The 26,010-nt window shown below is 43.4% G+C and overlaps 1 protein-coding gene across 1 annotated transcript in view; it reads left to right on the top strand.

Moving 5' to 3' along the window:
• The window catches only part of CDH4 (cadherin 4), a 417,348-nt gene that overhangs the window by 330,601 nt on the left and 60,737 nt on the right, over positions 1-26,010 (top strand). Inside the window, exon 7 of the mRNA XM_039719381.1 lies at positions 11,397-11,569. Coding sequence (XP_039575315.1) covers positions 11,397-11,569 — 173 coding nt within the window. The remainder of the gene's footprint in view (positions 1-11,396; positions 11,570-26,010) is intronic.

Genomic DNA, 26,010 nt, shown 5'->3' on the forward strand with positions numbered 1-26,010 from the left:
TTGTTGAGCCTCCTAGGAATTTGGGTATTGGAGGCCCTCATTCCGTGTGCTTGGCAAGAAACATGATCTTGTGCCTTTGAGAAAGTGATAGAGAGGTCATGGAGTTAAAGGGAATATCTGCATGCTCCTCCTTTGCCTCAAAATTATGTGTCCCTCTTTTGTGCAGAGACAAGTGTAGACAATGCATTTAGCAAAGGGTAGATCTTGCAAATATTTAGAAGCTTTTTATTGGTTGAAGATGCCTCAGAATATTGTAACAGCTAAGGAGGTACCACCAGCCATTGCAAGAGAAGAAATACGTTACCAGAATTCATTATTATTTCTGGCAGTGGTTGAGAAATGAAAGGCACTGCATATTCTTTGAGGTAACAGCAAAATTTGTTCAGTACTGATTCAACAGTAAGTTAGAGATGTATATGCATCTATAAAAATATATCTGCATATGTGTGAATATCCATGCTTCAAGCAAACCAAAAAATCTTGTTATACGTTACAGGAGTTCAGCATTCATTTTCCTCTGCTCAGTGCTGCTGAACTATGCCTGAGGACTGAAAATGCTTCCCTGGATATCCTGTGCAATTGTTATTTCTCACATCTTCCATATGCCCATTTATAATGGCTGTGATTAAAAATGCAGGATTACTTGATTACGACAGTATCTGCAATGTTCTTAATTTTGCACATCTCTGATGAGAGATATTAGAGTATCCCAAATAAATGCTGGCTCTGAGGGCAGCTAGAATGAGCAGCCAGTGGCTGTTTGAAGTCAGTCGGAATTTTGCCCAGATTTAATTTAAAAAAAAAAAAAACAGATACAAAAGGATATATGGAGCTCGAGCTCTACCCATGGAAATTTTGCAGAGCAAGACCATCAGAAATGTGCTGTTGAGCAGAGGCTGAGCAGGGCGCAGTGACCTTGAGCTGCAGGGAAAGCCCTGGTAAGGCTTCAGCAGGATCAGTGGAGCAGATCCCGTTCCAGTGAGCAGGAAAGGGCCCTGAGGTGCTGTCCAGCACTCCCAGGGTCAAAGTCTGTCAGAATTTTGCCCAGATTTAATTTTAAAAAACCCAGATAAATATATGGAGCTCGAGCTCTACCCATGGAAATTTTGCAGAGCAAGACCATCAGAAATGTGCTGTTGAGCAGAGGCTGAGCAGGGCGCAGTGACCTTGAGCTGCAGGGAAAGCCCTGGTAAGGCTTCAGCAGGATCAATGGAGCAGATCCCGTTCCAGTGAGCAGGAAAGGGCCCTGAGGTGCTGTCCAGCACTCCCAGGGTCCGGGCTGGAGCAGAGGCAGGGCTGTGTGTGCACAGCAGGCAGGGCTGTCCCTCCGCAGCATCCTGGTCCCTGCTGGGGCCGCGATGTGGTGACCTGGAACAGAGTGTGTGGCTTCATCTCCGAGCCTGGCAGGGAGCTGCAGAGTGTGCCAGGCCAGGACAGGGCATGGAGGGTGGCCAGGTGAGATGTGACCTACTGACTCAACAGTGAACGTGCCAAAAGAGGGTGGAGTGAACCAAGGAAAGGGAAGGCAGAAGGAGGCGTGCTCCAGCCTGCAGCACGGTGTGACACTGCTGGGCACTCAGCCTCCTGCAGGAACAAGTTTGCTTTAGCCTGGAATACAAATATACAGAATTGTCCAAGAGCTGGAAGAATTGGCAGTGATGTGAAGAGACTCATTAGACAGTCTGATGGGGTTTAAATGAAGGGGCTTCCCAGCCTGCAGAGCACTCAGCCTGGGTTCCCAAGGAGCGTGCTCTCTGCAAGTCACCTTGAAGCAACCCTTGACAGGAATAGAAAAGAAATCATCAAGTATTATTAATTATAATAGGTTGTTGTTGCTGGCTAAGATTATAATAATTTAAATAGTGTCTTGAGCCTAGCATAGTGTTCTTGAAATCAGGAGCTCACTCTTGGTGAAGTTCTCTGTGGTGAGAACTGGCCCCTGGACATCCTCACATGTGCTGGCTCTTAAACTGAATTGCATCTCTTTCCTTTTCTGATACTCTCTGGAAAAACAGTTTAATGCATTTCTAGTCTCAGGTCAAGTAGCTGGGCAATTTAAAATGTGTAAAAGCAGGCTCTTCCAAAAATGCAGATCAGGAGTAGTGATGCAGGATTCCCTTTTCCACAGGACCATCTTTCTTCCTCACTCTCCCCCTCCACGCGTTGTTTTGATTTAACACGCCACTGTTTGAAAGTGTATCTTAAAAGACCATATTTTACTCATGTTGAATAATGTTCTGCCTCTTTGAACTTTGCCTCTGAGTGAAGAACACAGCCAGGTTTTAAAAATGCAGCTGCAAGCTGGAGCTGAAATTCCCCTGCTCCCTCTGGCAGCCTTAATCAGCAGAGCTCTCCTGGAGCTGCCTTTCAAGCGCTGACAAAGCGGGATGGGTGCAGAGCTCAGCTGCCCAGCACTGCCTGCCCTGCAGGGATTCTGCTGCCTTTTCCATGCCCACGTCTGCGTCACACCAGCTCCTTAGAGCAGGAAGGAATGGGGCTTGGAGTGGGATTTTCCCCTCTGTGAAAGCCCCTGAACTTGTACTGCTGGGTGTGCAGGATCACAGCAGTGTCCTTGGGGAGGGCTCTTTCAGGAGAAACTTACAGTTTCAAAGAAATTACTCAAGAAAATGACATGAAAATGCTTAAACATGAAAGAAGAAAGGGAGTTTAATCACAAAATAGTGTGATGGAGAAGGATTACTTGCATCTCTGCAGAAGCTTCGTTTTGCTGTAACCACAGCAGACCCTTCCTCGTGGAAGGATGTGGATGTCTCACTTAACTGAAGTGTTCAGTTCTGAAAAGGTCAATGTGAAATGCTCTGCAGTGACTTGAGTGCTTTGCTCTGGGTTGTATCTATTTTGTTTTAACAGAAAGATTGTCAGAAATTAACTCATCTCTCCAAAACAATTTGTTCCTGTCAGACTGGCCTTTTCCATTCCCATTCATCCTTTCCACTTCAGTAACTCTCTGGATGTATCTTGGTCCCTTTCAAGTCAATAGCACAAGTCCAAGGGACTTCTTTTACATTCTATCCAGCCCCTTCATTCTCCTGGAGTTGTGTAGGATAGTTTACTTTTACCACCCTTCTTAGGAGTGGTGTGAAAGAGTGCCGAGTATAGAGAGTCCTCAAGAATAAAGGAATATTAGTATTTCTTACATGAGAAATGTTGTAATTTAAAATTTCTCCTTCTCCTCCTGAGTCCATGGAACTCTGATAGAATAATTGTTGATAACATGCCACGTGAAAAATGAAATAGCTGGGAGCCAAATCTATATGTGGCAAATCGAGTTAAAGAAATCTCATAAAAAATAAGCAGCATATAAAAAAACCCAAGGATTTTAAATGCTGATTATTCTACTAGTGTCCCAGTTTGTTTATTTTATTTCTATGCCAGCAGAGATTCCCTCAGAGATTAACACCATGGACTAATGCACAGATGGGGCCAGAAACTCGAAAGTCATCTGAATATTAAGAATTTAAATCTTTAGCCTCAGTGATTTGAACAGAAAGCCAATTATGAGGCTGAATTAGTTTTCAAATTAAACTGCAATTTAAGGCATGTGAAATTAATCTTTTAAGGCATATAGTTGCATTTGTATATATATTCATGGGGAGAATTTGGATTCTGCAGTTCTGGCTTGTTCCTCTTCTCCAACCTAACAGTGCAATTCATGAGGAGATGCCTGGTGTGCCTGGTTGTTTGTTCAGTGAAGGAACAGAGCAGGTGTAGCTGGCTGGCAGGGCCTGAAATCTGAAGAGAAGATGTTTCATTTTAAAAAATTAATAGGACACAGAGTGAATCCTTCTTCCTGCCACTGCAATCCATTCCAAAAGTGCCATAGCACTGCTCATAGTCAAAATATTCACTATGTTTTTTCCAGCTTGGAGGTAAGTTAATTTTAGAACTCTTCATTTGGGAAGGTCCCAGTTCAAGAGAGCACCTGAGCAGGTTCATGGATGGGGCTGCCACACGTTCTGGTTTGTAGCACTAGAAACTTAAAATAATGCAAATGCTGAATGTTCCAGAGAGATCACGCACACGTAAAATATTCCAGAGGGTCAGAGTAAGACTCAGTGGATTTTTCCATTCATCCCAGAAGTATTCACAGGTTGGGTACATTACTTCTGGATCCATCCCAAGCTGGAATATATTCATCTATGGCAGTGCCATCTTCTGCACCCTGGGCAGGTGTTGCTCTTATCCTTGCACTTTATATACTATTAAAAATGGCTTTGTCCAACCTGATCCTATTCTCTCACACATTACACGCAGGCTGAGGATACACAATATTCTTTTTCAAGTTCTTTTGCTCAGCCAAGCACAATTTTAAGGTAAGAAATTGTTTTTCTGCAGACTCATGTGGTAGTGCTTTCCATTTTCTTTTGAGGTGAGTGGTTATGAAATCTGTGCTCTTAATTTCCTTTTCAGAAGCATCCAGTCCCAAGAGCAAGGAAGTGAATTATAGGACTGTAAGTGAGAAAAAAAAAATGCAAATCCCAAGACTGGTGGGTTTCCCTCAAAAAAGAAAAAAAGAAGGCCAAGTTGATGTAAAGAAAAAAAAAGTGGATATCATGGTCTGACATCAATGTAGGAGGGAGTTACAACTGAACACTGTAATTGCCTACACTGCCTCCTTTTAACCAGCAGTTACAAATACATACAAAATAGTTACAAATAGCATAGTATGATATATATAATAACATTTATATTATCTTACCCCACTTCATATTGTGTTGTATTCTAGTATCAAAGTTCAGGGACTGGACTGCAGCCCTGTGGAGGATGTGTTCAGTGTCAGGCTGTGTGCAGCTGGGGCTGCATGATTTCTGGAGTCACACATGCCTTCAGTGCAGCATCAAACCTGGATGTTCAGCACAGTTCAGTGGGGATGTTCAGCATATCTTGTCCTCAGTAGTCATGCTTTCCCCCTTCTTTAAATTAGCCCTGGAAATCGAGAGGTTGCAGGAACTCAGCCGAGCTGAACCTCGTGGATTTATGCAGCCAGAACCATTTGCTCAGAGGCTGGATGTGCCTTTGCCCACCCTGATGTTTGGTGGGATTTCTCTGGGGTAAGGGGGTCTCAGTGAGCTGCAGGCTGCTGGAGGGGAGTGATCTCCAAACCTGGCAAGGGCCATGTGTGTGCTGCAGCCAGTGCATCTGCTGGCTGGCTCTCCGGAGGTATTTATTCCATTTTTAACAATCAGGAGGTCTTATTTCCGTCCTGGGTGACAGCAGCCTCTTCAGCTCTCTCTGTTGTCTCTCCAGACCTGCTCGCTCTCTTTATTCTCATTAGGTTGGCTCTTGCCCTGTCTGAAGCTGAAAATCCAATGTCTCTGCTAATTAGGAAGTGGCATCCGTTATGAATTAGGTTAGCTGCTTGAAAGGTCAAAATTTGCCAATGATTACAAAAATTATGGTGAAGGAGAATGACAGTAGCTATCAGTTACAACGGAAGGAATATCATTCAGAAGGAAAGTGCTGCTTCTATTTAGTTTTTTATCCAGAGCATGTGGGATGCAGCTTAATTTAAGTATATTTGCAATTTATTACACCTGCAACACTTGCACTCACTTCTGTCATCTTGATGTCTTGTCCATTTTCCTGTTCACCTCTGTGACTCCACTCAGCACCATTACTGGGTCATCTACCCAATTTCATTTGAAACCCTTAACAATGAGTGTGTGAAATTGTTTCACATCACCCATTGAATATATTTAGTATTTTTTCACTTGAGGATGCAGGTTTGTTAGGTGAAATGCTTTAGTCTTTAACACTACAGAAAGTTCAGTTGTACTCTGAGGACTTTTTCAGGATGTCATCATGCTTGTCATTGGAACTTGGTTTTGGTGCCTTTGCTTTTTCTTGTGTGTGTTTCTGTCCCTGAGACCTCCTTGCAATGAGTGAAATCACCTAAAGGGTGAAGTGTGCCTGTTATGAGTAGTGGCATGAAATTCCCATCCTCTGTGGGGAAGGAAGTGGATATCAGGAAACTGTTCTGAGTGGAAATTTTTAGTTTTAGGAAATGTAGTAAATTTTACACCATTCTTCAGTATTTAATCTTCCCACTTAATTCTTAATGTCTTCTCTATCTAGTATCGGATGCAGAGGATTCACTAAGTGAGCCTTCCAATTTGGGGGGAAAAATGAGGAGTAAGGGGAAGTTTCCATTAGTACAAAGCCTTTATTAACTTGGGTTAATGAAGATCTAATGTAACATGGCTATCACCACATGTCTGCACTTAATGATTCCATCCTTTTCTATGGGGGAATGATTAAATTAAGTATCCTGTAGGTCAAAATTAGACTGAGAAGGTTAACCAACCTTTAATGATTCTGCAGCCATTTACCAGCCATTTAAAAACATAAACTGTAAGATAAAGCTGGGTAGAGAAACATCATTATCAGTAAAAAGTGGGTGAATTTTTAGTGTTTTCTGATTATATCTTAGGAGAAGACTGAGAGGATTATGTGGTTTTGCAGTGACATGTGGGATAAAGGGCAAAGTGAAAGGAGTTTTGATTTTTATATGTTGTTGGCTTCCTGGTAAGTGCCCATTAGCTCTTTATTTTAACATGCATTAAATCTAACTAATGGATATCAGATCAGCTTAGAAAAATGGCAATTATAAAGCAATTGTAACGAAGACTTTAGGAGTACAACTGTGCCAAAATATTTTTGTGTGCCTTAAACTCCTGAAAGCTCCATCTTTATGGAGAAATGAAGTTGCAAAGATGGGAGAGCAGAGATTGCAGACAACGTGAGGGGAATTAGCAGCCCTCAGCATGCTTTGGGATTGTCTGAGATACAAAGAACTGGGCTGATTCTCAGATTCCAGAGTGATTTGAGGGGGACATTTGTTTATGACTGTGCTTATCTGCTTACACATGCTCAGGGCAGCTATCTCTCTTGTTTTGCTTTTCTTTTTCCTTTGCATGTACAGATGGAATGAGATATGGTGAATCTAGCAAAATCTCTTTGCAGTCTTTTACAAGAAGATGCAATTCATTTTGAAATTGACAAACAAAACTGAATGTACAGGTATAAATTATCTCCCTTTTCTTCCATTCCCCCAGGTTCTGTAAGGCATTTTTTTTCCTATCCTGTAGAAACTTTAATTAATCCAATGGGAATATTTTCCATAAGGGTTGCTTTCAAGCATTTCTCTCATGTGTCTTATCCATGGTTAGAAACAAAACCATCTCATTTGACAAAATAACATCTGGGATGTTACAGTCTCTGGGAAATCAAAGGGATGCATTGGGAAGTTACAGATTCTGGAGGTCTCACCTTTATTGATAGATCTCCTTCTTCATGCCATCCATTAATTTTAACTCAGGTGATATATGAACTCTGCACATTTGTTAATGAAGGCTAATGCACAGTAATCGTGTCATCACTAGCTGTGCATGGTAATTCAATCTGCTGCTCAGAAGAGCTGTTCAACATGCAGCAAATTTGATTTAATATTGACATGATGTACTAGGTTCAGTATTTTATTTAACGTACCATGTGCCTTATTTGATGAGAAATGGTTTTCTTGCAGCAGGTTACATACCTGAGTTAGGCCAGGTGTGTAGTTTAATGCAATTATATCAGATATATATCTGTTACATCTGCACTGGGTATTCATCCTGTGATACACTGCACAGACTGGGGCAAATTTCTGAGTTTGGGCACTTTATGCATTCATTTAATGTTGTCAGTGTGCTTGAGAGCAAGCCCTGCAGAGCAGAGAAATAAAGGTGATGCTTTTCTCAGGCACTGAAAGCAGAAAGTCCCTCTTGCCCTGTTTACACTTGTTTAACCTACTCTTGGAGCTTCGTCACCACCAGCAGGATCTGATGCAAAATTGACAGAGTACAGATTGGGGGTGTTGAGTGTGACTTCTAGTTTTCTCAGTGTTTCTGGTCTGCAGTAATTATTCCTAGCCTCTGTTTGGGTAGGATATAGGGCTGTAAATATGGTGTGGTTAATGCTTTGATTTCCACAAAAGACACACATCCTGTGGGCTAGATTAGGCAGTCAGTACTTTGTCTCTTAAAACCAAACAATACCAGCTTCAATCCTCGAGTGTGTTAGAGCTGTGCTCTCTGCCACTGTATATTTGCCTCATTTGTGTAGTATTAGGGGCTGGATACAGGGATATATTGCCTTTATTTTAATATAAAGTACATGAAGATGTATCTCCATGTAAAGGACATAGAAGCATGACATTATTTAGTTTATTGCAGGTAAATCATCACCAACCATCTGAGTACAGAGCAAGAGTTTATACAGCACCCAGAGGATGTCAGACACTTTATCTGTGTATATCCACCTCGCTCTGTGGAATACTCTAGTGCACAGATCTATGTTTGTGTCATTCACTGCAGCACGCAGGTACCTGGAGGATAAATCCTGCTTAAAGACAGGCTAAATGCAAAGCAAACCAAGTGGAACATGGCAGTGGTGTAGGTTACACCAGCTGATCCCTCAGGAGCCATCCCTAGGGATGGTGCCCTCAGCATGGAGAAGAGGAGATGCTGTTGGTCAGCACTGCCAGGAAAAGTGTGTACACAGGGAAGGGAGAGGAGACATCAGCCACTCTCCAGACTATGGAGAGGGAGAAGCAATTTGCAGCCAGTTTGCAGCAGACTGTGGTCAGCCAGCCAGCCCCAGGAAGGAAGTGGCTGCTGCAGCTCCATCATGTGCTGCAGCCACACAGGGCCCTTTGCAGAGGGCGTTTTATTAAGTTACAAGATAGTAATTAATGCCAAGTTCCTCTCTTTATTTTCTCTGTGGTTGGGTTTCATAATGGAAATTAAAGATAGGAGATAGGGAGCAGATTGCCTCTTGAAATACAGCTCCCTGGTGCTCAGTTCATGACTTTAGAGACATTTGTCCAGCCCCATCTCCCTTTATGGAGATGCAGGTCAGATGTTGCTGAAATAGTCCTTTTTCTCTAGAGCAGATGTTCTCTGTCCAGTGCTACACCACAGGAAAGAAGCAAAAGGGTCAGAGAAAGAGTGAAGGAGACCTTCTGTGCTCTGCATCCACAGTACAGCTGCTGTCCCCCACCCCCTCCCACCAGAGCTGCAGCCTGTCAGGTTCCCCTGCCAAGCTGGGAGCCCACCATTTAATGCACGTGCTGGGTAATTTTGGAATCTACAGTACAGTCTGAGACATCCCACATGAGGAGGGACCACAATCACGGGGTGCCCTTGTCTGAACCTGGAAGTCCAAATGACTTTCAGAGCTGCTTTTTGAGCTAGAAGAGCATCATGAAATACCACCTGTTTTTTGGAATACATCCTAAGACTGCAGGTGTCCTAAAATAGATTCTGTTTTCCTCTTCTGCTTCTGTTTTCATTAGCCCCAGGTTTTGACATTCTGTTCAGAGATATTTTCAGTATTGAATGCATTAAGATAACATAAATTCCAAATCAAACATCTCATTCAGCATATTTCCTATTTAAATTTCTCCTGTACATTTTCCCTGTAGTTATCTAAGGGTTGGTTTCATTATTTGTATCAGCTGTCTCGTGATAACTGGTTTTGCAAAAGAGAAAAAAACGAATGCTTGTAGAGAAAATAGAGAAAATTTGTTGCTTGCACAGCCTTGTTTCAATTCAGTGTTCCTTCCGTCTTCTGAAGTTTATTGATCGGGAGAATGTTAAAGTTGTTGAATAGTTTGTTTTCATTTCACAAATGTGAATCAGGATTATTGCAGAAAAACAGGAATGTATTCATCATTAAGATTTGCTTTACACATTCATTTATTTTTTAATCTATAATTCTTATTGAACTAAGAAAACTCACAGGAATATATGTATCACCACTGAGAACAAAAAGAGCCTGATTGAGGCAGATGGAAGATCAGCAAAGCACTTCACACAAGTGCAAAAATAGGAACTTCTTCTAAACTTCTGCTAATACTGAGAAACACTGTTTTCCCAGAGTTGGGAAAGGTACTGGGGGTATTCCTACATGCTGAGTGGCTTGAACACACTTGGCTAAGGTACCAAATGCTGCAGCTATTTAGAGCATGCGGTGTTTTTCAAGTCTTTTGCAAACAGATAAAAGCTCTGCAGCCCTCTGGTCTTCCTGAACTGGGAGTGTGGTAGCTCCCAGTGTGACCAGGCCAGAGGAGACAGGCACCAGGCAGGATGCTGATGCAGCCACATGTCCTCAGCTTTGCCCATGGCTCACATCTAACCCAGAGAGCAGAACAAGCTCAGCTCTTTTTGGAAAGCCACATATGGCTCCATCTCAGGTCAGCTCAGGTTCTTGCTGGGATCACTTTGCATCACTCCAGCATGGCAGGTTCATAAATTGGTCTGTGTGCTCAGACTTCCCAAATCTGCAGTGTTCAAGCAGCCCCTTCCCTCTTTTTATGGATGCTCTTGGGTTTGGTGATCACAAATGAGATTATGTCTGGTTTCGCTGTCTCTCCTCCCACTCCTCTTCTCAGGTCTCATATCATTGTATTCATCCACTGTTGCAGATTGCCTTGTGTCAGCAGTGTGTGCCTGCCCTTCTACTCATTCCCTCCCACCAATACAACAAATGTAAAGCTGGGCCCTACGAGCTCTGGGGGGGTCACAGGACCATGCAGCTGCAGGAGTCCATCCAATCAAGTAACATCTTTTACGCTCATAATGATAATTTCCCACTTTAGCAAAACACCCTGCTGCCAAACTCCAGTGCTAATGAGCCTGTCAGTGCATCAGTGCCCTCCCAACAGTATGGAGAATGTAGGGATTGTTTTTTGCAAGGCAAATGAAGACACTGATGATTAGCAAGAAACAACCAACAATTCAATACATCACTGGCCACACATACCAAATCATTGATTTTCTGTCCTGCTGGGCAGCAGCTGTTGTATTTGCTCTGCAGAAATGGATTCTTTAATCCTGGAGGGACAAGAAAGGTGCTTGTTTCTCCAAGAACTGGAAGCAGCAGGCAGTTGCTTCCTGCACTGGCCATGGGCATGTTGATGGTGTCCTTCTGAAGCTGCTGAGAAGTCTGATGGGCTTTCCACTATTAAATTCTGCTTCTGAATGCATGTGAATGCAGTGATTGGAAGGGAAAAAAAAATCTCCTCTGAGAATCTGTGAAATTGCAGGACAAAAAATGCTGCCCTAAAACTTACAATCACTGAAAGAATTAGAAGTTAATCATAGATACCCTCCCATGATTTCTCTCTGTCTACCAGTTATGTGTAATCAGCTTCCTTCCAGATCATCTGTCTCAGCAGCGTTGCTATTTCCATAACCCTCGCCTTGCCTGGCTGGATTGAAGTGAGATGTCTATTCCACAGCATTTCTCAACAAAATGCATGACCCCAGGTCAGCGGGACCCCAGTGTGCCCTGCAGTGAGGTGGCACTGATAATTCCTCTTGCCTTGTTCCCAGGGACCTACGTGATGACGGTGACGGCGAACGACGCGGACGACGGCACCACGGCCAACGGGATGGTGAGGTACAGGATCGTCACCCAGACCCCACAGAGCCCCTCTCAGAACATGTTCACCATCAACAGCGAGACAGGGGACATTGTCACCGTGGCTGCTGGCCTCGACAGGGAGGTGAGTTTGAAAATGTCTCGCCTGGTGTTTGTTGAGGGTTGCTGATGTGGAAAGCCCAAAGTCTGTCTTTAATCCCAAGCCTCTAAAAAGCTGGAGTTGAGGTGTGGAGATCACAGTCTTTGCTTCTGCAGCAACTGTGGGGCATCGTGGCTTTGATGTGATATTTTTGTCTTAATCCATATCAGTCAATGAAACCCTGAGAGAATCTTCAAACTCCAGGAGCTGATATTTTCCTTTCCTAAGTTTGTAAAACTCAAAGATGTAGAAAATACTCCAGGAGGTATAGGGGGATGAATAAATAGTCATTTATCCCCCCTTCTGTTGGGGGAAAATAAAGTGCCAGACATCTATAGCCCTTCCCAGACCTGTCTTTCTTAGTTCTTTGCATGTTATCCCTGGAAAAGGAGCACAGCCTACACTCAGCACACTTCATGTCCTTGTGTCATTTCCAAACTAGTAAAATGTCTTCCAGTGATTTTGGGTTTGTGTGATGTTCTGCCTTTAGTGCCTCTTCTTTCTGGCATTTTACAATGTGCAGCTTTTCCAAATGCAGCAGAAATTTCACTTTTACTGACAAAAAAATACTCTGCCAGTGTAAACTATAGAATGTGATTCTCAGACTTCTGCCTCCTCTGGTTGTGGTGCAGCTCAAGGACAAAGCATTTATACCTCACACATGAAACAAAAATGAATGCAGTGTCAGTGGTGGGATGGAGTGAGTGGGAAGAAGGGGATGGGGTCAGTGGGTGTAAAGGGAGAGGACCCCAGAACTTCAGTTCTGTTTTTATTCCCCATTGGACTGTGCAGGTGATGGAGTTCAGCTCAGTGCAACTGGGGAGCTCTGTGGACTAAGTGATGGGAACAATGGGCCACAGACCGTGTGGAAGGAAGGACTTGCTTAGTCTGAGGTTCAGGTGTTTATTTTCAGGCAGTCCCCAGAGCCAGCACATCCAGTGGGAGAGTCCAGTTTAGGAGAGTGTGCTGCGTTTCTGGGAGGAGAAGGCACCATAAACTGGTTTTGTTCCTCTTTCTCTCCTTTCCTCCCCTGTGGCAATGGCAGGGCAAGCAGGAGTCCCCACATGTGGGCCTGGGACCTAAACTCTGAGAGGTGAAGCCTCCAGCACCTTGGAGATTTTTTTAGTGCCCCTCAGGCCAGCAGCACACGTTTGGCCCCTCTGCTGATGCTGTGCCAGGCTCCAGTCAGGAAACATTCCCTGCCAGGGATTGTGCCTGTTTCATTCCCTTGTCTGGGGCTGCTTTTCTGCTTCAGAGCAGCTCAGGGAGGATCCCAAAGGCAGCTGCTGAGAGCAGATAAAAGCCCCAGGGGCAGCTGAGCAGCACATGTGGAGGCCTGGGGCATCCCAGGACACTCGGGATGGGATGGGATGGGATGGGATGGGATGGGATGGGATGGGATGGGATGGGATGGGATGGGATGGGATGGGATGGGATGGGGAATGCTGGCTGGGAGCAGCACAGGGCTCACCCTCAGCACTGTTTCAGGGTGAGCTGGCCCAGGGGGGACACGCTGTGTGAAACAGCTTTCCAAGGAGAAGGTCAGGAGAGCAGAGAGCTTTCCAGGTGTGAAGACAGGAAGCAGAGCTGGGGGAGCAGGAGGAGCTCCAGCACCTGCTCCTTCCCACCTGATGTGGCAGACTCTGCAATCACAACCTCGGGTGGATTTGACCTTTCCCTACTCCTTTTATTCCAAGAGCTGGGAAGTTGGCTGAATCTTAAGCAGGTAGATGATCCCAGGCTGTGCTGGAGCCTGCGGCAGGCTTGCAGTGGAAGAGGAGAAACAAGTGCTGGAGAGATTGCTGGTAGCCCCCAGGGGATGGTAACAGAGTACTCAGAGAAGAAATTGGAATTCTGGCAGGAAAATGCTGATTTTATGGAAATGAAAGAACTGTTATTGCCCCCCTGACATCAGTGGGGGCCGGCATTTTAATGCTGGGCTTTATGGGCAGAGAAAGGTCGTCGGTTTATATTAATTCCAGAAACACAGATTGGGATAACTTGGTGGGAGAGAGGTTTTAATCTCAGCAAATCAGCTCAGAAAAGAGGCAGGTGATAATTAGGGGGAAAGGATAAGGCAGAATCTTTTTTATTGCTTCTCTCATTGCATCTGAAGTATTTTAAAAAGTTGCAGAGGAACCATGTGCTTCATGTAAGTTCCCTTGTGCACAGGATCAGGAAATCACAGCTGGCATGTGGAAATCTGGTGTTGAGTGTCCCAGGCTGAGTACAAGGGTGGGCAAGGGACACTTGGATCAAGGCAAGAACAACCAGCTCTGGGCATAATCCTGGGGCTGCCCTGAAGCATGCTTATTCCCAGCTCTCTCTCCTGCCTTCAGGATTACACCTGGAATTGGCAAAACTTTCTGGCTTATTAACATAAAGTTATATTGCATCTAAATTGAAAATTGTATTTAAACACCCCCATTACTGAACCACAGACTGGTTTTTTTGTTTTTGTTTGTTTTTCCTGAAAACTTGAGGAAGCTATTAGAGGAGTGAATTTGGGGTTGCTGCTGACATTTCCTTGTCATTAGGAAAAGGAGACGAAGAGCAATATTTGGAATGCAGATTTGTGTAAATTAAAATGTTAACAAATCTGACCTATTCAGCTGAAACTCCTATAACCAAGATAAATTCCCAGGATACCAGTTATTTCTCCAAATGCTTATTGACACATATATCAGTGCCTGAGACATGATTAAGTTAAGCTGTGGTGATACAGAATGAGGTTTTCAGTCTCCATTGGACTCCTCTCCCTTGCTTCTGCAATGCAAAGCAGGCGTAAAAATAACTTCCAGAGTTGTTCCATATCTGAGAGACAGGTCCATGTTCCAGATCCAGCATTTGTCTTTCAAAAGGGAGAAAAGTCACTTCAGAACTGGTGTTCCTAGCTCAGCATTTCTGTTGCATGCTCATTAAATGAGATTTCCTGATGTTCTCAGCATCTCCACTTAAATATTGGTTCTTTGCTGGTTTCCTAAATTACCTTCAATCCATGAAAGAATGAACTGGATGAAGTTTTAGCTTATTTTGTGTCAGGACAAGTGTTTTGTTTGACCTATGGGAAACCTATTTTAAGACCAAGTATGTATTTTTGCTGCTGTTTCTAAACCCTCATTTCCACAAACCATGGAGGAAATTAAAAACTCAGCCTCTCAAATTGTGCTGGTCTCTCCTAAATGTGTCTGACACTGAAGATAGCACAATCAAAAGCCAAAGTATTAAAATATTGATGGATTTAAAGTTATCTTACCTGGTTCCTATTAATCTGGATGTAAATATGGTGACAATGCTCTCTGTCCACTCTCTCATTATGACTGCACTTAATTGAATGGATCCCCAAGGAAGATAAAGTTAATTGGACTGCACTTCATAAAAATTATTAAAGGAAGACAGTTTAGCAACAACATGATGTAAGCCTGGATGCCTGAGGGTGAGAAATGCCAAGGGTGGAACAAAGGAACACCCATCCCTTGAACTAAGAGGGGAAATTATAGGGATTTAGGGTCATGAGAGGTTCAGAAGTACATTCAGACAGGCAGGTTTTGATGAGGAGGTTAAAAGCAGATACTTGCTGCAGGAAAACATCGGAGTAGCAAAGGAAATCTGCAGCTGATTTAATGAAATTAGGAGGGAAAAATCATGTGATGGTGGGAGCACAGAATGTGTGAGTTATAGGGAAGGCTGTGAGTGCATGAGATGAGCAGGTTGTGGCAAAGATCAGGGGTAGGAAGGGACCATGGCAGCTGATTTAATTTATGGCAGGCTGCTGCAGGAGTGGGTGGTACTACACGAGATGCTGCCAGACTGAGGGCTTCATTTAGCAGCACGTCTGAATTCCACATTTCATTAATCTGGGTTGTTTTTTTTTTCCACTGGGAAGAAAATTGCAGGAGGTAAGGTGAGTCCCAGACACAAGCAAAACATTCATATTTTTGTTTTCCATCCTGAAAAATAACATTTCTCTGTATAATCTTGCAAAAGTGACCAGCTCTGGTCTGTGTGTTGCTTTGTTCTTTCACTCAGCCCAGTGTCCCGGGTGGGATCAAGCCCAGACTGTCAGTCTGATGGTTCTCCTGGTGCAGTAACTCAACCCCATGACCAATTTTGATTTCTCTGGTGGCAGAATATCTGTCTCAGTAGCACAGTAAACCTGCACTGGGGCTATAGTATAGGCAATATCATCCTCTGAAGAGCTTCCCCTAAATATTTTATGAACACGGACTTTGAGCAAGCAGGAGGGAGGAAAAAAAAAAAAGGAATGAGAGAAAAGGAGGTGATTGATCCCAGGCTCTGCTGGCAGGCCAATAAATGTTGAGACATCTCAAATGTCATCCAGGTTTATTTGAGATAATAAGTGTTTCAGCACTGTGGTGCTTGTAGTATAATGTTGCTAACTTTTTGAGATGTCCCTTAGAAAGGAGTCCCTTCCCAGCACATTCATCTGGTGCTGGGGAAATGAAGGCAGTCAGGAGCACTGAGTTGCTTCTTCCAAATTTCTGTATGTTTGTATTTCTTTTAAAAGTGATTGGATCTCTGCTGCTGCAAATGCTTTTAAAAATACATGAAATCCGATCTATGATTACTGCACTTGGCTTTCTGAAAACGTGATGTTGCTGGTCCTTCTCAAGTGAGTGAAAGATAAAAGGGAGAGCCTGCCAACAACTGAGTTAGAGGTTTATTTTATTTATGAATGAAATGGCAGAATTTTTGTGGGGAAGAGGAGAAGTTCTTCTTATTAGCAGAGACAGTTGATTTCTTTTCCAAAACTCTGGGTTTGGTGTAGCTAGACATTTCTGATAGTGCAGAATTTGAAATGTTATGTTAAAGGGAAAAAAGCCAACAACTGTACACTACTCCAAGACACGGAGCAGGGATGTTTTTTTACTATCTCCTGTAACTGTTTTGGGTACATTTATCTCCAGGTCATTGCAATAGCTTTTCAAAACCTTCTTGTTCATTCAGATGCTGGCTGAGAATAAACAAGGCATTGTCCTGATACAGGAATGAGTTTAGTCATTGAGACTTCTGTGAAACATTCCCATAGGTAGACATCCACTAGTCTGAGATGACCCAAATACAGTGAGTTCAGTCTGGGTTTGTCTCTTCCAGCCAGACAATCATCCAAGTGAAGCCAGCAGGTAGCTCAGGCTGAGCCTGCCTTTCTGTACCAGGAAACTTCCCCCTGACAGTGGAGTCCAGCAGCTTTCAATCCTTCATCCACCCCTGGAATACAGCAAAAGGAATTCATTCTGTTCTAAATTACCATGGCCCATGCTAATTATTTCTCTCACTGCATATCTCTGTGATGTTCTGCAAAGCTGCCTCTGCTCCTCTGAGCAGGGCTGGAGGAACATCTGCGGCAGTGTGAGGCCGAGGGATCCCACACCACACCAGTGATGGATGAGTTTACCTGGGCAGATTGTCACTGCTGTGTGTGTACTGACAGAACACAGAGAATGAGGGAAAGTGACATCTAAATGGCTTGGCTGCATCCTGAGAGCTCCTGTTCCCATTTTCCTCAGTCAGATTAGCCTTCTCCGAGGAGCAGAGAGGAATAATGCAGAATTGCTACAAGTATGTCACCTCCTGACATGCACAATCCAACATCCACCCTGTTTGCTATTTGTATCTATTACAGGAGTTCTTTAAAATGAGAGGGGTTCTGTTTTTCATGTTCTTTTCACTACTTTTTGCAGAGAGGAGCTAAAACAAGGTTGTACACTCTGCAGAGCCATGAGTATCTTGCTTTTCAGTTACAGGAGTTCTTTAAAATGAGAGGGATTCTGTTTTTCATTGTTCTTTTCACTACTTTTTTGCAGAGAAGAGCTAAAACAAGGTTGTACACTCTGCAGAGCCATGAGTATCTTGCTTTTCAAGATGAACTTCCCATATCACTGCATCAAAACATGCAGAAAAATGCCTCCACAGCTGAACTCACAGGAGGAGAGCCAGTGTGAGGGATTAGTGATTATTTTGCCAGCGAGGCATATCCGTTTCTATGAATTTGGACCACAAGTCCTTGTATTTAGCTTTCAGACTTGCAGGCTCCCCAAGTGACTGGGATGATGAAGGACTGTAACAGACTTCCAGGGTTAAGTGGCTTTCCCACTTCTCACAGCATTCAAGCAGTGATTGGGAGTCCTTGTGGAACATGTCTTCAAGGCAGATATAAACTACCAGAGTCTTAGCAGGGATAAGCAGGTAAAATACTTCAGCATCCTCTGTCAGACTGTGTTTTACTTGTCCCTTCCAGCCTTGGCCCTAATGTGTTTCTGACACATTAGGAAACAGGAAAACAGTTTCCCTCTGCCACTGAGGAGCAGTTTGCCCCGTGCTGTCACACAACAGGCTCTGCCCTCCCTGTGTGCCTGGCAGCCACGTGCCATGCCAAGGATTTGTGGAGCACAAAGTCACTCTGAGGGATGAAATCCACTCTGTGCACATCATTTCTCGTGAATACTACGTTATCCCTGATACCTTGTAATTTTTCAGGGCCATGTAACGAAAATGTAAATACTGAAGCTTTATGTATTAATATGCCTGAAATCATTACTTAAAGATAAAACTGGTTAAATTATTCAGTTATAAAATTATCCCATTTCCACAGCAGCATATCCTGTCAAAGGAAGAGCTGATTAGCCATAAGCTGAATTTAGCCAGCAGATTTATGCTGGATTCTGGTTTATGTTTCTACATTGTACATAGGACTGATTTGAGTTTGCTCCATCATTCCAGTGCATTTCATTTTCTCATTACAGACAAGAATGACCTTTCTCAGCAAATTATGGTGAGGAGCACTACCACTCATCAGTGAAGAAGAATCATTTTATTAACCCTGTTTAGTGCTTTGCAAGTGTGTTGTGCACTCAGTGGAGGGCCACTTGCAGTAATTTGAGATACCAGAGTCTAGCAGAGGGGGAGGGCTCAAATCTACTCCGAGCACTCTTAGTCCAGCACTGCTTAAGGGATCCCTCATAGCCTTTGTTGCAGGGGGGGAAAGATGTGAGCAAATCCTTGTCACAGAAATCACACCGTTTGTTATAATTAAGAAGGGAACAATGCCAGTGGTTCTGAAACCTTGCCACAATTCCCAGAAGGAATATGTCTCCCCATTTGAGCTCCTCAAATGGAAGTGCCTGTGTGTCTTTCTGGTGGGTATTTCTGCAATGATCTGTACCTTTTGCTCTTCTGCATGATTGCTGCAACTCTCTAAACAAGAAGCTGGCAATCAGTTTTAGAGCTCCTGTGTATGGAAAGGGTTTTTTTATTACTTTTCCTTTAAAAAAACCTGATAGCTAGATAGACTAGTAAAACTGATAGAGGAAGGGCACTGAGCCATGGCCTTGGAAGAAAACAACATGAGTAGGGGAAAAAAAAAAAAAGTGGATATGATCGGAGACACTTTTAAAGAATAAAAGAGCTTTCCAAAGAAAGAGGCTGGTAAATAGCTTGAAACCTGTGGGAGTCCTATGAGCAGACAGCAAAACAACCATGGTGTTTATCTCCCAAAAAGGTAACCAGGAGGATGATCAGGACACAAGTGTAACGGGCTGGAGATCAGCTGGCTGTACAAACTGAGACTATGTTGGCACAGTTTGGCTGTGAGTTTGTGTCAGCTCAGCCTGGCTGTGTGATCTGCTTGCACTCATCTTGGCCCTTCATTCCCCATCAGGTTGCATTTTTAATAAAGAGGATCAAACAGAGCAGTAGGGCTGGTTTTATTGGTCTGCTGTGTAGGTTGTCAGCCCTGGTCCCAGGGGATTGTGTCCTTCCTGAAGATTGCACAGGAGGATGCTCCAGCCTCAGAACTGGGCTGTGAATGGAAATCTACAGCCAGTTTACATCTCCCGTGGAGCCAATTCCACCAAGAGTGAGTCCTGCCCTTTGGCTGAAATGAAGAGTTTCCTCCCACTCAGGCAGTGCCTGTGACACTATTTACTGCCTGCCAGAGTAGCTCCCAATTTGGATTTTTAATTCTTTCTCCCATTTGGCTTAGACTCTCCTCGTACACCTGGCTTGCTTTCAGTATTGCCAGCATTTAGATGCTGGAGCCTCTGGAGGAGGTTGTACTGACTCACATGTGGAACTGTAATGGCTTTTTATTCATATTTGGGTGAGCTATTGAAGAGATATTACCAAATTGAAAAGCTGCATGATTTGGGGTTGAACTATTCAGATAAAACAAAGCTTTGAGTTTAATTGGATCCGATTATAGAGTCCAAGCAAGAATACTGACACCCCACCTAATCAGTTTCCTTCTTTTAAATATGGAAATCTTCAGAGCCTCTCCTGTAAGAAAATTCCATATATACTAATAGTCTATAGATCCTTTTCTTTCTTCACACACATTTTAATATGTTCAGAGAGTTCTGGTACAGTCTGGTTGCACTTGTTTCAAGTTGCTCATGAAATCCCACCTCTGACTACAGTGGGTTGGTTTATACATTATTCAGTAGTAAAATCCCAGCTGAATAGGGAGGAGGAAAAAAAAAGTTAAGTATCGGAGTGGAAAGCTCACCAGGTCCTTAGCATAATCTCTCTGGTTCAGACCTGCATTTCTTTTTCTATTTGAGCTTGTCTTACAGTGGAGAAGAGTGTATCATTCCAATTTCAGATAGAAGACTACCTGCTCAGCTCAGGCAGATTTAAAGTTTTTCTTTTGGTACATCACATACTTTCCAACAGCCCCTTCCCCTCTCTAAAGGGATTATTGTCTAAATCTGCACCAGGTCAAGTGAAATAATTAAACACAAGCTGGCTCCACTAATTAACTTATCCACAGACCATTGTCTGTTATTAGCATATTAAAGAGAGGCTTTGTTAACTCCTTCTTCCTAGATCTAGTACTACTTTTTTTAATAGCAGAATTCATTCCTGTGAGCATCTTTGGCTCCATTTCTTGCTTAAATATTGTCTTCAACACATTTGCCAGAGCATGAGTGAGTTTGTGGGATGTTTCACCCTGCATCAGTTACTTTTCTTAACTGGGCATAAGAAGAAGGCAGCTTGAATGCAAAGGACTGTGACTGTCAGAAGACCAAATACAGTCTCTTGTATTCTGAAATATTCTTAAAATAGGAAGTTCTCAGTGTAAACAGCGGAGAGGCTGTTACATGCTCTGTAAAGTATAATTTAAATTGTGATATATCTAGAGTTTTTATAGTACATCTCATCTGGAACAGTGTCAAGATCGTGGCGTTTGTATTTGCAGAGGATGTAATTCTTCCAAAAATACAGAAATGTGTGCAGAGGGACCAAAATGTGGGTGTTTGCTGTTCTGCATCACGAATCCTGTCTATTTCCTTGAGTTCTGTACTAATTAGTACCCAGAAAGGTGGCAGAAGGTGGCTCTTTGAAGGGGAGGACTGTTCTTGTTAGACACTTGTGAGCATCACTAGGCTGGCTATAAATAATCACAGCATCAGGTACTGAGGTTTGGGCTATTCTCCATCCACTGCGGGCTGAGAGGGCTCATGGATAAGGCCAGCAAGGTGTCACATGCAGGCAGGATGGAGCTGTGTGTTGTTCTTCCCAGAACTGCACATTAAAGCATCTAGGAGCCTGTGGTAGCAGAGCCAAAGCCGTGAGGCAGTTTGTTCTTTTGTCATGGTAACCTCACCATTTTTCTTCTAATTTTTAGGCTAAATATTTTCCTTTCATTGTTGTTCTGTTATTCCAGTTTTCGAAAAAATTCTGAGGACTTTGTGTAAGAAATCCTCATTAAATAGAGTACTTGTCAGTACAATCATGTTTTATTCAAGCTATTCATTTTTTGCACTTAAAATGCTTTCTGTTCTAAATGCCTTTCCAGAAAAATAAATGTGGTTTTCAGTTAAAGTAAACAGGTCACATACTCAGTGACCTTAAATCTGATGGCTCAAATTGAGAAGGGGAACTAATTGCATAAAAATGCAGTGACTCATATTATCCAGATGTTCAATAAGTTGGTGTTTCCAACTTATTTATACATGCCTGAAAATTAAATAGATTGTAGTTTTCTATTCATACCATCATAGAATTCACCTCAGTTTATAGGGAAGGATCTGGTTTTAATGGTTCAAGGTTTGGGCAGATGCCCAAGGAGGGGTGAACTGACCAGACTGATTGCAGCTGTCTGGGGATGGGAATCAGGGTCTGTAAGTCAGCAGCAACTGACTCTTGTAGGAGTGGGAAGCTTTTCTGCCAGGTATCTGCTACTCTGAAGGGAGGGTTTGATGGCACCCAAGCAGGAACATGCCAAACGAAATGCCTACTTAGGAATCATAGTGGTCGCCTTCTGAAGGTGGATTTCAGAGAGGTCAGAAGAGCAGCATCCTTGCCTTATCTCTTGAACTCAGGGCCAGCCCTGTGATTTGCTTGCAGCAGAGTTGGCCCAGCCTCAGAGATCTGCTGTTGTCAAAATACCCTACCCTGCACTGGGTGTGTTTTGCTCACAGGGGAGCCTGTGCTGGTGTGAAGTAGTAGATGAGAGGATACTCCACACATTCTGGAATTGGTTTGTTTTGGAGATGTGTATGTTCCTGCAATTATTTTAGCCATTAAACTTCAGCCCTGGAAATGCTTTCATCTTGACTGATTCCATCTTTTTGTGGCCATGGCAATGGAGAGGAGTGTGATGGGAAATGCATTACTAGGTTTGTAAATTATGTGCAGTTCCCTCCCCTCCCCGTATGTTTGATATCAGAAGATGATGTTTGACAGAGAAGATAATGAACAGTATTTGCTGGTAAATCAGCAGCTAGATGTGGTTTGAAAGAAAGCATCTTTGGGCATAAAGAGACAATCTGGAAGGTTACCAGTGCTGTGCACTATGAGAAAATCTGCTCCACAGATGAGCAGCAGAGCAGCTTCCACAAGTGAGCGCTGGAGAGGAGCTGGGTGGCCTCAGGACTTGAGGGTGTCAGCTCTTAACAAAGCAATTGAGCAAACTTCCCAAGAAAAACAGCCTGCAGGGTAATCTGCAGGCATCAGAGGGTTCTTAGGGTAGGTACCCCACCCCCAGCTCCTTTGGCCATGGCCGCATCCCTGAGAACTCCTAAAGTAAAAAGCGGGAGAGTCTCTGAGATCTGTCCATCAGATTAGGAATTGAAGCATCAGCAATCATTTTTGCAGATGATCCTGATTAAGCAGGAAGCACCCCACAACATTTTCCCCACCCCCAGATTAGGACAAAATAATGATTTTTTTTTTAATTGTAATTACCAGTCAGAAAATACAATCTGGAGAGATTTAGCATTTTTGTTTTAATAGCTGCAAAAATGTAGCATTGGTATTGGTCTTTTAAAATGATGTTTGACATTTTGAAAGATCAATTTTTGTCAAAGTTAGCTCAGACCATTAAAACCATTTTAAAAAGGACTCTTTTGCAATGTAAAAATAAATTCCAAGTGAGGGAGAGCTTTCAAGTGCCCGTCCTTGGGAGCAGTTTCACTCTTAGCATCTTGTGATGAAAAACCATTTTGTCATAATATTCTCCACCAGTTTTCATCCTCAGGCCCCTTCAGCTCTCTGTATGGTCTCTGCCACTCCTGTCATCCAACCATATCAAAATGGGTATTTAGGGATGTTCTTCTGAAAACTAATTCCAGTGTTTGCAATAAGAGCTGCTAATGTAACTCGGAGTGACCATTGCCTGCAGTATCAGCATCTTCAAAGGCTGACTGACACATTTGAGAAATGGATTTTGTGCTACTCTGCTGACCCCAGACTCTGTGCCAGGGCAGTTCAGAGAGGGGCACAGGCACAGTCCTTTCCAACTTCCATAGGGAATAAGGAAAGCTAAATTACAGACTTCATATCCAGATGTGCAGGGGAGCGTTCAAGGAAAATGCATCAAAAGCATCTTGCAAAAACTCATTTAAAGTTACATAAATTATTGTTTGCATTTTCACATGCAGTTATTTTCAAGTCTAACCAGCTGTATCTGATTGAAGTAGCCCTAAATAAATAGATCGTTACATAAACACAACATTTGTTTGGGGATTTTTTCCCAATAAGGTCTGGGCCCTGTTTGCTTCTCAGTGTTGCACAGACTGTGAGAAGGAGGTGTCTGAATTTCAATGGGACATTTTGACACAGAAAATCCCATTCTTAGTATGTTTGGAGTTTCTAAGTCATATGGTGACAGATACCTCAAAAGAAGACACAGTAAATAATATGGCACGTATTTTGCAGAGAAATTGGAATGCAAGCAGAGAGTCCAAGGAGGTGATCACGTTTCATTTCACGTTTTACACCCCATTTCGGTGCATCAACCAATGTCTGGTGTGTGCTGATGCACTGAGCTGTTCTGCTGGCAGGCTCCCCAGCAGCATCTTGTGCTGCTGTTTGTTGGGAAGGGCTGATGTTTGCAGTTCCAGGAGAGCCCTTTGTCACCATCCAAGGTGATAAAGCCTCACTCCCTCCACCCCTGTTTTCATCTCACAAATCAATTACCTGATAAAAGGTGACCCTGGGCCAGGCCTTGGTTACTCGCTGCTGCAAGTCCAGTCCACAAGGTTCAGAAGTCCTTAAAGCATCACTGAAATTCTTTCTAGCAGGTCCCAAGGTTCTATAAATGAGGAAATAAACCAAGTGACTCAAGGCGCAGAGATGCTCGTTTGTGCTGTCTCTGTTCCAAACCAGAATAAAACATGAAAGAATAATCTGAAAGATGTGACGGTCTTTATTGAAGAAATAATCAGAGAGTCGCTTATCAGAATCAGGAAACCTGCTTTATCCTTTGTTGCATTATAAATAAGAATTATATTTGTTCTTGGGGAACAAGCCTGAAGTACACTGCAAGACATTATTATGAGTGATGCACCGGGAGGAATTGAATAAACACTGCCTGTCTGCCCCATTAGGTGGTTTTGTTTCTTACATTTCTCTGATTCATCTACCAGGAATGAGTTGTTTTATCATTTTAGAGGTGTACTCAGAGGTGAGCCATGGTTGGTTTGCTTGTGGGGGCCTGAATTCCAAGCTTACAGAGGGAGGATGCCAGGCAAGGAGGGTGGTGGTGGAGAGGAGGCAGGGGCTGGGGTCTCCAGGTGTGCTGCAGCTGCTCACTGTCCAGATGGGCTCTCCTGCTGCAGGGAGAGCACTGCTGGCCAGGGCAGCCCATGGTGGTGTGGAGGAAACAAGAAGGAGCAGGAAGATAAAAGGGAGAAACAGAAACGGGAAGAAGAGACATTTGTAGGGATAGAAGATTAAGGAGGGTGGAAGAGAGGAGTTTACTTTTTCCACTCATGTAAACTCTTGTGAAGGCTCTTAGCTCTGAATTTGAAGGGTTATAGAGAATGCCATCCTAGGTGGAACAGCACACATAGTGCAGCATCCTCTCATGATCCAGGCATCTGTCAGAGCTGCAGGCACGAGCTCCTGGAGCCGCGTGTGCCGGTTATGTCTCGCGCTAGGTGATTAGATGTAAAATTACACAGTATCATCCCAACTTGGAACATAAAACCACTTCCATGCTCTGTCTTGACTGTTCATAATGTTTCTTGGCAGAAGTTGTTTCAGACACCAGCTTTCAATCCTTCCAAATTAAATGTCAGTTGATGGCAGCGCCGTCGTCAGCGGGAGCGTCCTGCTCATCCCACCTCCCCCAGCTCTGCACCTCCTCAGCTGGCTGATGAGCAGCTCAGCTGGGAGCAGTTTCGGAGGAGATCTTTGACTTTCTTTGGCTCCCCAGAGGAATTCATAATTATTTCCTCCTTTATCATGGAGTGCAGCTGGAGTCTTCAGCTCCATTAGAACTGCCCTGGTAATTTCACAGTGTGAAATTTACAGCAAACTGGGGACATTAACGTTAAATAAATTTATGCAACAGCAACCCTCACCCAAGTCATTAAAAGTGTGTGCAGTTTCTAATGGATGCTTCAGCATGGCATTTGATAAGTTTGTTCATTTCTTTTCCCACTCTGTTAATTATACATACACACACACACACATATTCTTCTGCCAGAGGTTTTGGTTGAAGCTGGCTGTGGCCACTGATGTCAGCTCCTTGCAAACACTTTAAACATGGCTGTAATCCCAGCCTCGGTGGAGTGAGGAGAGGCTGTCACCAAGAGTGGATTTGGAGGGGGAAGGAAGTGTGACAGTGTGGGTCTGTGTGCAACTCCAGTAATCCAATTGAACTATGCAGTGATTCCGAATCACGTCTGTTTGAGAAGACAGGATATCATAAAGGCTGCTAATATGGTGGAAAATTGTATTAAGCTGAGACAAGACAAAGTTGATTATGTGCACGAGTAGTGCAGATGTGCCTGGCACTGGTCGTTTATGCATATTGATTGATCTTAAATACAGCAGAGCAGGGGATGGGATGGGGTTTCTGTGATTATTGATTTTGTTTCAGCTCCTTGGGCTGTCATCAGAGGCTTTCACATCCGACTGCCTTGACCAATACAAGCCCTGATAAGAAGGCTTGATAA

Source organism: Passer montanus, unplaced genomic scaffold (genome assembly GCF_014805655.1).
Source record: "Passer montanus isolate IOZ18808 unplaced genomic scaffold, ASM1480565v1 scaffold41, whole genome shotgun sequence".
NCBI classification, from domain to species: Eukaryota; Metazoa; Chordata; class Aves; order Passeriformes; family Passeridae; genus Passer; species Passer montanus.